The 16,586-nt window shown below is 41.5% G+C and overlaps 1 protein-coding gene across 10 annotated transcripts in view; it reads right to left on the reverse strand.

The window, feature by feature from the left end:
- LOC117354083 (ATP-dependent translocase ABCB1-like) overlaps nt 1-16,586 on the reverse strand; it is a 161,561-nt gene that overhangs the window by 30,688 nt on the left and 114,287 nt on the right. For all 10 annotated transcript variants that reach the window (XM_033930918.1, XM_033930916.1, XM_033930912.1 and 7 more), the window contains 3 exons: nt 10,663-10,812; nt 4,766-4,870; nt 2,314-2,391 (listed from right to left, as the gene is read on the reverse strand). In XM_033930918.1, the coding sequence (XP_033786809.1) occupies nt 2,314-2,391; nt 4,766-4,870; nt 10,663-10,812 (333 nt within the window). The remainder of the gene's footprint in view (nt 1-2,313; nt 2,392-4,765; nt 4,871-10,662; nt 10,813-16,586) is intronic.

A 16,586-nucleotide genomic window follows, 5' to 3' on the forward strand; every position in this document is an offset into this window, starting at 1 on the left:
TAGTCGTTGCAGTTCAAGGATGCATTAGCTACAGTACATCTGTCCGACCCCCAACCCCGGGAACTGGCTTTGATTTGAAATCTCATGAGAATCTCGGAGAGGGTGAGAGCCAGAAGGCCTTGAGCATGCACAGATGCTCAAGGCCCAGCAGCAGCCTAGCAAGGAAACTGGCAGCAGGCACTTTCAACACCGGCGGCACACGGGTAAGGATAGGGCCGGTCAGTGGGGGGGGGGGGGGGGGGAGGAGGCGATCGCGAAGGGAGAGAGCAGCGCCAGTGGCCTCGGGGGAGCAACAAAGCTGGTTCCGGGGGTTGGGTCAGGGGCTCGCAAATCGAATCAATGCTCGGTTTGCGAGTTAGTTTGCTTGAGTGTTTTGGTCGTCTTGCTAGCAAACCGAGGCTTGACTGTAATTTAAGACCTTTGGGAATCTTTGAGATAAAGATTGTCATATTATGCAATTATAGAGGTAGTTTGGTACAACTCAGCAGAGCTGCTGAAGGTACAAATACAAAAAAAAATCTGGTACATTTTCATTAGCCTTTAAGGGGTCCTTTTACTAAAGTGCAATAAAAATGTGCAGTTACAATACTCCCCTGATATTCGCGGATTAAGTGACTTGCCCAGGGTCACAAGGAGCAGTGTGGGATATCTCCAGAAACAGAAAAATACCTATTATACCTGAATGTATACCACTTTAATAGCCTTCATGCTTAAAGGTTAACATTTAAGTACAATAGGCATATTTCTATTTCTGGAAGGATCATAATTAAAAAAAAAAAAAAAGTTAACATGGGATTTGAACCCAGGGTCTTGATTTAAAGTTAAATGCACTAAGCAGTAGGCTACCATTTAGAAAAAGATAGCTAAGGGGAGATATGATTGAGGTCTACAAAATCGTAAGTGATGATACGTGGAAATACTTTTAACACAAAATAGGAGGAAATATTTTTTTCACTCAATGACTAGTCAAGTTCTGGAACTTGTTGCCAGAAGATGTGGCAACAGTAGTTAGCATAGCTGGGTTTAAAAAAAGGTTCGGCCAAGCTCCTGGAGGAAGCATTGTTGAGAGAGCCCTGGGGGAAGTCACTACTTGCCCTGGGATTTGTAGCATGGAATGTTGCTACTGTTTGGGTTTCTGCCAGGTACTTGTGACCTCCATTGGCCACTGTTTAAAACAGAATAGTGGGCTAGATGGACATTTGGTCTGACTCAGTATGGCTATTCTTATGTTCTTTTTGAATAGAGTCAAATCTTTATTTCACCTCTGGAGGTAAATTAAAATTTAATATCCCAGTTACTTTGATAGAAAACAGGCAAAGACTCAAGATGCCCAAATTGAGGATCAGAGAGCCCCACCTAGGCCCCAAGACCCCTGAGGCAGTGAGACTCTGACCCGGAACCAGAAAGACCCAACTACCCCTCCCCACACTCAAGTCTTTTCAAAACTGTCCCTCCATGCACCTCCAGGAGTCATTTTTTGTTTTGGTAATAGATGCATTTTTCAAAAATGTATTTGGTGTTTTAATTAAACATTAACCTCAACCGGCTATCTGATAAAGAATTAGTGACCCCAGCCACTTTACTTTTGACAGTAGCTCTCGCACCAGATAAAAACTGGTTGCTGAGACTTTTCTTTAAAAATAAACAAAAAGAATTTTTAGGTTGTAAAATTCAGATGTTCCCAGATTTGGCTAAGGATACGCAGAGAAGGAGACGAGAATTTTTGTTAAGGAAACCTGATGTTATATCTCTGGGGGCGACCTTTTACTTGCGACATCCATGTAAATGTGTAATTAACTATCATTCTCATAAATATGTTTTCTTTGAGTCATCTCAACTGACAACCTCTCTCTCAACTGCATCTCTGGAGAAAGAAAGTGCTTAGTTAAAAGAAAGGGTGCTTTAATCTCACTCAACTAGTTATTGCTTGGTTTAATACAATTACTTTGATTCGCCTATTACCCTTCTTGGATCTGATTGAGGACTTGAGTTGAAATTTATGCTTATATTTGACATTCTTTTATATACGTTTTCATTTGTATCAATTTTTGCTGAATTTCCTTTCTGTACAAGTTTTATGCTTGATTATATTGAAAAAATTCAATAAATACTAATTTTTTTAAAAAAAACCTCAACCGGCTATATTTTTATAGTCAACTATCGGCATAAATTTAACAAGACAGTTAAGCAGCTCAAAGTTAACTTCCAGATAAAGTTATATGAATACGAGTAGAACTTATCTGGATGAGTTACCACACACCAGATTTGTCAGTACGGGGCTTGTGTCTATCTCCATATTTGAGACATATTTACCTGTTGAAGCAATGCCTTGAATGATGAAGATCGCAGCCTCATAGTAAGATTCTCTCCAGACTTGCCAAAAGTATATCCCTAAAGATAGTTAAACAAAAACACGAAAAGTACAGTGTGCTTAATTTAGAATTTGTTGCATTATATTATTATTATCTTGATTATTTATTTCAGATGTAAGTAAAATTATACAAGAACATTTGTGTCTATATGGCAGTGCATGTATAGAAAAAGCCACTTAAGCAAGCGCCTTCAGTTCCTTCTTTTCCTTTATCCTTACGGATTTGATTTCTATAATTGGTTTGTTTTTATTAGAATATGTATGGACTCCTGATGCAGGTGTTTTAGCTGAAACACGTTGCATGTCAAGTCCTATGACTCATCAGATGTTTTTATGATTCATTGACTCATTAATTTGAATTGTACCTCTGGTTGCTATTAAAGTTTGAAGACCTGGCTCTTTCTGCTCTTGTCTATTGGATTTCGTCTGGGCAGAGGTGTCCGTCTCCTTTGTTTCTTGCATGAGGATTAACACCATGTTTTAGCAGGCGTAAGTCCTCATGCATGCAAGAATTCACTCTAAACCATTATTCTATGAAAGGTTACTTAGCCTTACATGATCTTTTTAGATCTGGCACTTAGTGCAGATCTTAACAGCGCCTATCTTTGACTCAATCACAAGTGCATTAGTGGTAGAACGTCTATGTATTCCGCTGGTTGACTGTCTTTACAACTATGAAGATAAGTATCATGCTGCACAACTGGATTGCAAAAAGCTTTAAATAAGTTTTGGCAGAGTGTTTTTAGAGAACAATGACTGTGCTAGTTCTCTTACAGGACTTAAATGTACTGAAAATAAGGAGCAAAAACTTTTGAGGTCTCTTTTTCTCCACTTATTTTTGGACTATATAGGTCTTTATCCGCAGGGTTCTTTCTGACCATAGATGTCTGATGCTACTATACTAATGTATTTCTGATTGAGATACTAATGTATTTCTGATTGAGATAATAGTAGGAGTTGTTTGAGAATTGCCTAACTTTGGCACCATTTATGGAATCCAGCCCTTTGTATACATTTTTGTTCTCACAATGGGGCAAATGTTCAAAAAGCCCATTTCCACAGAAAATTTTACAAGCCGTTTCCACAGGTAAAGTAGTCTTGCAGAGAGTGGACATACTGCCAAACAGGTGAATGCGTTGCACCCAATGGCATAGTAAAGGGGGCAGGGGAGAGGGTGGTCCACTCCGGGTGCCGTCTTGATGAGGAAGCCGGCACCCCACCTCCTCGCTGCTCTCCCGCTCATTCCCACTCCTCCTCCGCCGCAGGCGTACCTTCACTTCCCTCCCACCATCCCTCTATCTCTTCTCTGGCACGAGCAGCAACTCCAACCTGTTGCTCATGCCAGCATTGGCTCTCCTTCTGATATCACCCTGGTTAACAGTAATGTAACCTGTCTTAATGGTAGCCTGACTTGATAACATATCTCCTCCCCCCCATCCCCCCAAAATTGCCCATTGATTTTTTTTCCCCCCAGTTTCAGGCACGCATGCAATGGTCTAAAGGTCTGAATCCAACTCAATGTATTATAGCACACACATGGGATATAAGAGGTTAAATATAAATTATCTACAGTAATTCTGATCACATTGGTTCAGCAGGAACTTGTCTAACTTTGTCTTGAATCCCTGGAGGGTGTTTTCCCCTACAACAGACTCCGGAAGAGCGTTCCAGTTTTCCACCACTCTCTGGGTGAAGAAGAACTTCCTTACGTTTGTACAGACTTTATCCCCTTTTAACTTTAGAGAGTGCCCTCTCATTCTCCCTACCTTGGAGAGGGTGAACAACCAGTCCTTATCTACTAAGTCTATTCCCTTCAGTATTACCAAGTTTCCAAGTTTAATATATATTTGATTGATCGCTTTATCAATTTCAAAGCGATTAACACAAGTTTAAAATTACAATATATAAGATTTACAAAAAAACAAACAAACACGACAGAACAATTTCATTACAGGACATTACATTGATGGCTTCTATCCCCCCAATACCTTTCAGTTCTAGGCGGTTTACAACAAGAAATTAGCCTGGGCATTCCCAGGGAGATTACAAGGTTGATAGCTATAGTATGCGTTGGGATCTGGGAAGGGAATAGGTTGATGTGGAATGCCTTTTCTCGAGCAGACCACACACCCCGAGTCCTGAGACCATCTAGGTGAGCTCCCCAAATATCTTGAATGTTTCGATCATGTCCTCTCTCTGTCTCCTCTTTTCAAGGAAGAAGAGGCCCAATTTCTCTAATCTCTCACTGTAGACCAATTTCTGCTTCAGCTTCTTTAAATTTTATAATGAAGTAGTCAAAAACATAACATTTCCTTAAAAAAAATATCACTAAAGCTAGTTTTTGTCTGCTTAAATCTAGCTCATTCTATTCTGTTTAAGACTGAAGAAACTTACCATGATTATATATACTAGGATACTAATAATTCCCAGTACCAAAAACATTAGAGAAAGCAAATTTGTATTCTGGCTTCTTTTGTCACCATCAGTTTCTTGAAAAGACTATAAATAAAAACAAAAGCTTGATTACAAATTATCTGCTCAAAACACTTATATCTTCAACTAAGCAATGGAGGTCATTTTAGAACAGTTACCTTGCATCTATATTTAACAATCCTCTCAGGATGCTCAAGTATTCAGAAAGAGCCATACCAAGTCAGAGGAGAGAGGTGTATATACCGTGTGGTTACAGCACCCCCTGCTGCCTGCCGTGATATAGGGCTCAGTGTTTGGTTCTACAGTAGTTGAGTTTCTGACTTGTTTGAAACTTCCCTCCCCTTTTCAGTTTCCATTCACTGTGAAATACCTGTGATTTAATTAAGGAGTGGAGCAGCAGCTTGAGCCTCAAAGTTAAAGGGACAATGAATAAGAGGAAGTACCGTATACCAAATAATTTCTACTTGGAGAAATCTGTATAGAACTGGATCCCAGAAAGAAGAGACTCTGCTTATTCGGAATGGAAAAGGCCTTGCCTTGGTACAATGGAAACCTTTTACCCTAACAGACCAATAATTGAGAGGAAATCACAGAAACAGATAAAGGAAAGCTGTGGAGTATTCCAGTATTTGTTGAATGCTGTACAACCTCAGGACAGAAAGACTACCTCAAAGCAATGCATTGTATATATTTTCAGTAATGAAATTTGGAGCACCACATATCTGTCCGAGCCACAATTTGAAGGGTCCTCTACAACAGAGCTTTCAAAGGAAGTCCCTTACCCTGGAGATAATTTGTCCTTTGATAGGAATGCATGTGCACTGAGTACATACAGGGGAGAGGCCCAGAAGAAATAAATGTTCTGTGAGGACCCACCAGCAATAAAGAAACCTGGAGTCAAAGGGAATACTTTTTTTTACAGAAAGGATGGTAGATGCGTGGAACAGTCTCCTGGAAGAAGTGGTGGAGACAGAGACCGTGTCTGAATTAAAGAAGGTGTAGGCTAGGCACGTGGGATCTCTCAGAAAGAGAAAGAGATAATGGTTACTGCAGATGGGCAGGCTAGATGGGCCCATTTGGCCTTTATCTGCCATCATGATACTATATAACATAGTAACATAGTAGATGACAACAGATAAAGACCCGAATGATCCATCCAGTCTGCCCAACCTGATTCAATTTAAATTTTTTCTTAGCTATTTCTGGACAAGAATCCAAAGCTCTACCAGGTACTGTGCTTGGGTTCCAACTGCTGAAGTCTCAGTCAAATCTCACTCCAGCCCACTCACACCCACCCAGCCATTGAAGCCCTTCCTAGCCCATCCTCCCCCCCCCCCCCCCCCCCCCCGTGCAAGTCTGCCCAGTACTGGCTTTAGTTCAATATTTAATATTATTGTCTGATTCTAGATCCTCTGTGCTCATCCCACACTTCTTTGAACTCCGTCACTGTTTTCCTCTCCACCACCTCTCTCGGGAGCACATTCCAGGCATCCACCACCCTCTCTGTAAAGTAGAATTTTCTAACATTGCTCTTGAATCTACCACCCCTCAACCTCAAATTATGTCCTCTCGTTTTACCATTTTTCTTTCTCTGGAAAAGATTTTGTTCTACGTTAATACCTTCAAGTATTTGAACATCTGAATCATATCTCCCCTGTCCCTCCTTTCCTCTAGGACAGGGGTGTCAAAGTCCCTCCTCGAGGGCCGCAATCCAGTTGGGTTTTCAGGATTTCCCCAATGAATATGCATGAGATCTATTAGCAAACAATGAAAGCAGTGCATGCAAACAGATCTCATGCATAATCATTGGGGGAATCCTGAAAACCTGACTGGATTGCGGCCCTCGAGGAGGGACTTTGACAACCCTGGTCTAGGGTATACATATTCAGGGCTTCCAGTCTCTCCTCATACATCTTCTGGTGCAAGCCTCCTATCATTTTCGTCGCCCTTCTCTGGACCGCTTCTTACAGTGTTTTTACAGATTTACAGATTTTACAGTTATTTATGTATGTAGATACCATGAGATACACAGATTCTATGGGGGTTTGTTCTGGGTGTGTTTTGAAAGGCCACAAAATATATCAGTTTTGTATGAGAATACAGACATATTTTAAGTATGTCCCTATTGGCTTTTGCATCCCAAGGCATGAACTAGTGTCAGCAAATTGCTTGTTTCAGCCGCTGAGAGGGCAATTGTGCCTAAATATCCGATAACTAAAATGTCTTAAAATGGAAGAAATTGACTTTAGAAACTTATGAGATTCTGTGGAATATGGTACTCAAGTGAGAGTAATTAAATTGTAAGCTACAGTACCGCACTGGCGTTATATACGTATAAGGTGTATAAACTCATTGGCATACAATACGCCGTCCACAAAGCACTTTCTGTCATAAAAGGAAAAAGCTTATCAACAAATTATGGTTCAGTCACAACCTCATTCTTTGGCTCACTTTATCCCCTTCCTTTGCTAACGCGTAGCGCCGGCAGCAGTGGCAACTGCTCCAGCGCCCATAGGAATTCTATGAGCGTCAGAGCAATTACCGCCACTACCAGTGTTACAAGGAGGGGGGTATATTACCACCAGTAATTATCTTTTAGACAAGGACATAGAGACCCCTTGAAGTTGTTTTCTGGTTCAAGGAGTCGATCTATAAATATTTTCCTCCAAATACTTTTATTCAAAGCTTCATTTTTTTAATCTTTCCAATGAGCGTGTATATATATTTTTTTGCAATGTGTATATTTTCATGTGTTCTGGGAGAACTATTGGCAGGGCATGGTTAGAATTGCTATTTACACATAGACTTTATCAAGTACATGCAATTGTGTGTATCTTTCCCCTGGATTTTATATATCATGTCCAAAATTGCATGCTCAAATTGTACACCAATTTAACTGAATAAGAAGCTAACTAGCTGCTTTTAACTCCTAACTCCAACCCACTTGTAAAGTACGCATGCCTATTTTGCCACCCCAGTTGTCCTGTTTGTCTGTCTGATTAGATTGTAAGCTCTGTCGAACAGGGATCGTTTCTTCATAGTTAATGTAATATATAGTTAGAACAGGGGTCTCAAAGTCCCTCCTTGAGGGCCGCAATCCTGTCGGGTTTTCAGAGTTTACAAGAATTGGGCAAGAACGGAGACATAACTCACGGGGACGGGATGGTGAAATTGAGTTTCTGCGGGGACAGGGACAGATTTGTCCCCATGTCATTCTCTAACTCAGGGATCTCAAAGTCCCTCCTTGAGGACCGCAATCCTGTCGGGTTTTCAGGATTTCCCCATAGATCTCATGCATATTCATTGGGGAAATCCTGAAAACCCGACAGGATTGCGGTCCTCAAGGAGGGACTTTGAGATCCCTGAGTTAGAGAATGACATGGGGACAAATCTGTCCCTGTCCCCGCAGAAACTCAATTTCACCATCCCGTCCCCGTGAGTTATGTCTCCGTTCTTGCCCAATTCTTGTAAACTCTGCCTTAACCGCACAAGCCTCGAACACTTATGATTTTAAAGTGTTTGAGATGGGCAGATGAGGACAGCTTGCAGGAATGGGGCAGGGACAGGAAGAGAACTCATGAGGATGTAAAATAATTTGTTCCCGTGTCATTCTCTATATACAGGTCCTCGTCGACTTACGACCTAGGCAACTTACGACGGTTCAACTTTATGAAGCGTTTCCCCCTTCTCTCATCCCAGCCCACAATAACTATTTTTTACCCCTCACCGCTGGACCACCATGGAAAAGGTACGTGGGGAGGGGTAAAAAATACTGTAGTTAGTATAGGCTGACTTATGTCCAGATCGACTTGCGACCTGTCAGTCGGAACCAATTGCGGTCATAAGTCGACGAGGACCTGTACAGTGCTGTGTGCGTCTGGCTATAAAAATAAGTAGCAATAGTAACTAGCAACAATTGTAGTTAATTGGCTCCAGTTAAGATTTGTGTGCACATCAAGCGCAAATATTTTTGCACACAGCTTATAAGGGGGCGTGGCCATGGGTGTGTCAGTGGCGTTCACTACAGATGCGCACAGTGAATACGGGGGATCCACACCAGGTTTCAGTTAGCTTAAATTTTTGCATCCAAAGTTGGCCACTGATCCTGGCACTACACCCTACTCCATGGACGGCACGCAACTCAAGAGCTCGTATTTTTTTTTTGTGCCCAAATTTGGCCACCATTAACTGAATCTAGTCCTTGTATAAACATTGGTCCATGCCCTTATTTGGGGCACTTAATTTGCCAGATCGAAGTTGGTTTTTTGTAAAGACACATAAACCCCTATGATTCTTTAGAAAATAAGATTATAAATAGGCACCTTCTTGCCCTCTCAATCTAGGTGATTTGTTATAAAAATTACCCTCTTAGACCTTGGGCTTTCTATTTACACTTTGGACGAGCAAGAACATAAGAGCTGCAAATGCTGGTGAACTTACATTGAGTATTTGCCAGGGAGTGGCTGCATTAATGAACCTTCCACTTAAATTACACATGCCAGTTACCCGTGTATATGAAACATTTAGGGCTCCTTTTACTAAGGTGCGCTAGCATTTTTAGCACACGCTAACCCCGCTCTACGTGCCAAGAACTAATGCCAGCTCAATGCTGGCGTTAGCATCTAGCACACTTAGTAAAAAGAGCCCTAAGTATATGCTCCTCTTTGCTACTTTTGGTGACATCGCTCGATTGGCAATGATTTAGCAGCACACAGTATTTTGTTTTGTATATTTGCAATTCATTGCTTGTGGTTTATAGAAGCACTGGACCCCGGAAGGTCTTTTGTGACTGAAACATGGCCCGTGTCAGGTCTATACCACAATTCATTTACTGTGTATTCTTATGTTGTTTTTTTTTTCTGGACTGTACCATGTACAGTAAGATTGGTTGAATATGGGCCACTGCATGTTTGCTGCGGTGAGGACGCCATCGATTCTTAATCATACCTGCACTAAATATGCCAAAGAGATGGGGCAGGACTGCCCCTTCGTTAGCGATTGATGATCTTCTTCGGCGTCTGCAACAGGAGCAGGAAGCGTCGGGGGCTAGCCCGCTTGGGACACCGCCGGGGAGTAGTGCGGTGGTGAAAACCTCAGGGCTCGACGTTAATCTAAGCCCCGACGTGAGGACGCCACCCCATCAGCCACTGCCGCAGGCAGCCAGCTCTCCACAGTTGTTTTTCTTGTATTTGCTTTCCTGCTCTTTGTGAGGAACCTTTTTGCTGGATTTTTTACTTGTTTTCTGGTCTGCAACACTTACTTCATCTCTAGGGCTGATATGTGTGTTTATATATCCAGTTAGCATGAATTCTTAGTAGATACCTATAGTCCTTCATAGTATATGCTCCTACTAAGCACCCTGTTAAAGAATTGCCTTGACATGTACAAAGTAATCAAAAATGTATCCACAAAATCATCACTGCTTTTTTTAAAGCCATTTTTTGATCAGTGCTGCTGTCTATTACACTTTTGGGCTATTGTCATCATTGTTGAGTTATGATTGCATATTCAACAGTCTGATTTATATGGATAAAATGGCTTAAAGTCTGCATAACTTATCCATAATAACTAAGTGGGGACTGCCATGTTTGTTGAATATTGATCTCGTATGTCTCATATGCTACATTATGTTATGATGCTCACTCAACTCATCCCAAAAAGTGCTTCCCCTAATTGCCTTTAAAAATTATGCATATTGTTGAACACTATACAAATTTGGAGATGCAGTATATCTACAGCTTTTTAGTATAAATGGTTTTGAAGACTGCTCTCTGTTGACATACTGAACTTTAATCCTCTAATATACTCCACACTAGTTACAAGTGAATGTGGATTAAAAGAGCTGCAATTAAACTTACCCCAATCACTTTCCCAAATATGACAGCAAACGTAGGATAAATGCCACCTGCTATTGCAGCAGCAATGACCCCAAATATAATATAGGGCCATTCCGGTTTATTCAGAGCCAGAATTCTGGTAAGGCCCACTTCAGGAAGTTCTTCGATGTCCTTTAAAATAAAAGAATTGCATAGGCAGGTAAATTACCTCAGAGAAAAGAAAGAATTCTTGCATAGACCAAAAAACACAGACTTTTCAGAAGATGAGGGCAGAGGATCTGCTAAGGGCTACAATGCTGCATCAGGAAGTACAGTACATTGGGTAGGTTGGATGAGACTTTCCATTTGCCTTCAAATTACATAATAATAAGAGTCATTTAAACTGGATTTAACTTTGGATGTTGCTGCACCAGCCCCCACCAACACATTTCAAATCTTCATCAGAGTTGGGGTTAATGCCAAAGCAGAATAATAAGTTCAATCACTCAACCTTTTCAAAATTACTGCACTTCAGAAAAAGGAGGATGATTGAGACATCTGAGTTTCACTTCCATGGAAAGCAATGGAAGTAAAACCTAGATGTCTCAATCCGTCCTCAACCCTAGGGCAGTGAGAGCCATTCTGGGTCCAAAAGGGCTGAAGGAGTGGACAAATATCTTCCTACTTGGAACCATGACACCAATAACGCTGTGGTTAAAGCTACAGCCTCAGCACCCTGGGTTCAAACCCATGCTGCTCCTTGTGACCCTGGGCAAGTCACTTAATCCCCCCATTGTCCCAGGTACCTTAGACAGATTGTGAGCCTGCCGGGACAGACAGGGAAAAATGCTTGAGTACCTGAATAAACTCATGTAAACCATTCTGAACTCTCCTGGGAGAACGGTATAGAAAAATGAATAAATTCCTACCAGAACACCTGGCTTTAGTCACACAAGCAGAACACAGATAAACTCAAGTTTCAAGTTCATTCGTTATTTGATTGATCGCCTATCACAATTACTAAGCGATTTACATATACAAAAAATACATGATAAAACAATAACAATAATATAGTAAAAATATAAAAATCATTTTAAAAAACTAGACAAATTAGAACAGGAAACATTGGGATAGAGGGGAAAGAAATACAATTTATAATAGGAAAGGAGGGACCGTTAAGGGTAAAACACAAAAGGAAAGGTAAAACAAAATAATTTTTGGAAATAGTATACATAGCTGACTAAAATGAAAGGGAGATATAAAGAGCGATTGGCAATTCAATTAAATATTGAAAGCGTCTTTAAAAAGAAAACTCTTAAGTTGGCTTTTAAATTTATCAAGATTTTTCTCCTCCCTTAAATAAAGTGGGAGAGAATTCCATGTTTGTGGTGCTGTAACAGAGAAGATATATTGTCTTCGGGTATTTATGAATTTAAGAGTGGGAATGACCAATAAAAGTTGTTGATTGGATCGTAAAGTTTTTTGAGAGGAGTATGGAATTAAGGCTTTATAAATAAATGATGGAGTTTTGTATAGCAACGATTTAAAGGTGAGTAAAGATAACTTATATAATATTCGGTGTGCAACTGTGCAACTCTATGCAAATACAGGACCATAGACTGGGAGTGTATGGCGCAGTGGTTAGAGCTACAGCCTTAGAACCCTGAGGTTGTGGGTTCAAACCCACGCTGCTCCTTGCGACCCTGAGCAAATCACTTAATCCCCCCATTGCCCCAGGTATACTAGATAGAGTTTGAGCCCACAGGGACAGAGAGGGAAATATGATAAAAGTACCTGAATGTGAACCACTTAGGATATAAGTGGTATATAAATAAAATAGAAGTACTAATATACACAAACAAAACCTTAAGATGTCAAATCCTGCATGCAGTACACCACCAGAGAAATTGAAACAAATGCATTTCTTCCTAAATAGTGGAAGATATACAGTAGACAGCAGATTGAAATATGTTAGTTTTGAGAATTTACATCACTAAATTTTTCCCACTTTTTTCTGGTGGTTTTATTTTTTAAATCAATTTTCACAGTTTCTGGTTGCACTTCCTTCTGTCTGTTTTCTTAACTCTGTTTCCAGGGTCTTATCATTTTGCTATTTTTCTCTCTTTCTTCACTTTTTGCCCTACATCCATCTTTAGAACAAAACAACAATGTACATCCCCCCCCCCCCTTTTCCTCAATACTGGGCAAGTCTCTCAAATTGATTTCACCAAGTAACACTTTAAAGGCTTTTTAAATGTTTTTAAATGTGCACATAAGCTCTTTGAAGGCGCCATGATAGCGATATAATGTCGCTGGGAAAGTGCTTAGTTTGTAATCATCAGTACTATCACGCAGCCAAATGTATTCATACTATATTTCAATCAACTGTTCAAATCACCATAGAATCATAAAAATTCATTACATTATAGCAAGGTCCTCAGAAGTGCCAGTATCAGCCAAGTGTTTTCAATGGCTACAGTACTTACGGCACTGTCCTCCTCATTGGACCCGCAGTGTATTCTTTTAGTATTTTAATTTTTTATAAAGTGCTTTTCTATAAAGTGCTTTATATACCACAAAGTGCTTATTTGCTAAAGTGCTATATTCAATAACTTAATCAGTTTTAAAAGCTCAATGAGCTAAAAACTTATCTTTTTGTTTTTTCGTTGTTAATCACGGGAAGGGACCTTTCATTCAACATGTTTCGACAATAGGCTGTATCAAGAACTGTCCCCCCTTATCGTCGAAACATGTCGAATGGCAGCTCCCTTCCCGATATGAACAACGAAAAAACAAAAAGATAAGTGTTTAGCTCATTGAGTTTTTAAAACTGATTAAGTTATTGAATATAGCACTTTAGCAAATAAGCACTTTGTGGTATATAAAGCACTTTATAAAAAATTAAAACACTAAACGAATTCACTGTGGGTACTTTATCATATTTCCCTATCTGTCCTGGTGGGCTCAAATTCTTATCTAGTATACCTGGGGCAATGGGGGGGATTAAGTGACTTGCCTAGAGTCACAAGTAGCAGCTTGGCTTTGAACCCACAACCTCAGAGTTCTAAGGCTGTAGCTCTAACCACTGCTCCATACACTCCCCGTTTGTGGTCCTGTATTTTCACAGAGTTTATCTGTGTTCTGCTTGTGTGACTAGATAATGCTCATGTAGTATGCAGCTTAATGCATGCTATTTGGATGTGTATTAGTATTGCATCAAAGAACCAGTCATAATGCTAACACAAATGACCCTTTTACAAAAGATCAATAGCCTCATTACTGTCTCGATGAAAGTACTATTTAGCATTTATACCTAAGGGGACAACATAATCCAACCAATCCACCAAACTTAATTATTACATTACATTACATTACATTACATTAGTGATTTCTATTCCGCCTGTGCCTTGCGGTTCTAGGCGGATTACAAATTATAAGAGATCTGGACATTACCGAGAGAATTGCAAAACAAAGATTATCCAGAGAAATTACATAACAGATTATCTAGAGATATTACTTAATAGCTTATCTAGGGAAATTGCATAACCGTGATTCATGTACTTTACATGGTGTGGTAGAGGTTTCAATTATAAGAATTACATTCAATTGTGAGAATTACATTTAAGAGAATCAAGTGATAACAGGATATAGTGGAGAATATCAGTTTATGCGGGTTACAGACGAGAAATTACCTAACAATGACGTAAGAAGTTTGATGGAGAGTGAGGTAAATGCTTATTTGGGAGTGAGTATTTTTGGAGGGAAAGGTTCTAGGAGTTGACTAATGTGATATTCAGGAGAGGGAGAGTTTGTGCGAAAGGGGAGGAGACTAGTTAGTAAGGACGTGTTTTTTGAATAGAAATGTTTTGATTTCTTTTCGAAACACTTTGATGTCTGTTGTGTTGATCATTAGTTTGGTGATGGTGGGGTCAATTTTCGCTGCCTGTGTTGCTAGAAGGCTGTCGTATAGTTTCTTACTTCGGATACCTTTATGAGGGGGGAAGGTGAATAGGTTTTGAGCTCAGGACATGGTGTTAACATTCCCAATTTATTTTAGGAACTCCGATTTATGTTAGGAACTCTTTATTCAACCTCAAAATATATTTGAAAACCTTTGTTTTCCTGCTCTGCTCATTTACCTTTCTGAAATTCAATATTATGTGTTGCCTGCTAGATCAGAATATTCTGTACAGATGGGTATATACCTCACTATGACCAGCAAGTGGAGACAGACAAAAACTTGGTGTAGTATATTAGCTGAGGCTTCCTCTACCATCCCAGTCTTTCACACTTTCAAGCAGGTAGCGGTAGGAAAAATCTGGCTCCCTCTGTTAGGCCTGTTGGAATTTGTTGTAGGACTCCGGGTACCCCTTTTAGTGCCGGATGAAGCTTGGACGGGTCCTGTTTGGGGATCTGTCTGACCTCGGGGGTGTCAAACCGTGCTGGGTTACTCCCCCCTTCCTCCACCTCCCCACATTGGCACTTTTATTTTAGCTAGGTCGTGTCTGGAGCAATGAGCAGTTTTGCAAGGGGAAAAGTGCTCATTGTAATCCAGCCGCAAAGCACTCGCTGCCAGCCTGTTCGAGTAAGGCAGGCCACTGCGATGGGGAATCCTCATCGGCATCGGGTGCTGGTAGCCAGGGATCCACCTTCGCGAGTTCCTAACGGCCAGCAGCTGTTCGCTGGGAAGCCAGGGCTTTCTCCACCACTCGCACGAGATTCCCTTTCTGTTAAACAGCTGGGGACTCTTTACAGTTGGAAACTGTGCGGTCTGTGATTCTGGCAGTTCAGCCAGGGGAGTATCTGACTTTTCTAGTTCTGATGTAGGCCTACTTGCTTATTCCAATTTGGGCCTCTCATCCTCGTTTCCTGCGCTTTGTGATCTTGGGGCAGCACTATCAGTTATGTGCGCTTCCCTTTGGCCTAGTCACGGCTCTGGACGTTCACCAAGGTTATGGTGGTCATCATGGCAGCATTGTGCAAAGAAGGCATTCTGGTTTATCCCTATCTGGACAACTGGTTGATTCGAGCAAAGTCGTTGCAAGAGAGCACCCGGGTCACAGCTCGGGTGGTGGAGTTTCTGCAGTCACTAGGATGGGTTTTCAACCTTTCCAAGAGCTGGTGGGCCCCTCTCAGTATTTAGGAGTATTTAGGAGTTCTGTTCGACACCTCCTTGGGGAACGTCTTCCTCCCAGAGGCCCGGGTAAACACATCATCTCAGATTCTCCTGCTTTTGGTGGCCCGGTGTCCTCAGGCCAAGATTTCCTCCAAGTCTCGGGGTCAATGGTGGCTTCCCTAGACATAGTGAGGTGGGCTACTGCCCATATGTGTCCTCTTCAGTATGCTTTCTATGGAGGTGGTCACCTCAGAGGCACAGTCTGGATCTTCTTGTCCTTCTGTGGGGCTTGGCTCACTGCAGTCTTCGTTGGTGGCTCCAGACCTCTCATCTAGTGCAAGGGGCGAGTCAGGATCAGCCGCAGTGGCCGGTGCTGCTAATGGATGCCAGTCTCCTCAGTTGGGGAGCACAGCGTCTAGGTCACTCAGCTCAGGGTACCTGGTCCACGAAGGAGGCTTCCTGGTCGATCAATGTTCTAGAGACCATAGCCATCCGTCTAGCGCTGTTAGCCTTCCGGTCCTTTCTGATGGCCAAGTCAGTCATGGCTGGGCAGTCTCATCTTCAGGACATCTCGGCCTTCCATATAGCAGGCATGGCATCGTCACGCCCTAGATCCCGGAGAGTGGTGCCTAAGTCACACAGCCTTTCAGCTAATGGTGCAGTCTTGGGGTCATCCTCTCATGGACCTGATGGCCACAAGTGTCAATGCCAAAACATACCGCTTCTTCGGTCATCACAGAGATGGTCAGTCCGAGGGGCTAGATGCTCTGGTTCACCCCTGGCCAACGGAGGGTCTGTTGGATGTGTTCCCTCTGTGGCCATTAGTGGGTAGAGTTCTTTTCCACATTGT

Source organism: Geotrypetes seraphini, chromosome 2 (genome assembly GCF_902459505.1).
Source record: "Geotrypetes seraphini chromosome 2, aGeoSer1.1, whole genome shotgun sequence".
Taxonomy (NCBI): Eukaryota; Metazoa; Chordata; class Amphibia; order Gymnophiona; family Dermophiidae; genus Geotrypetes; species Geotrypetes seraphini.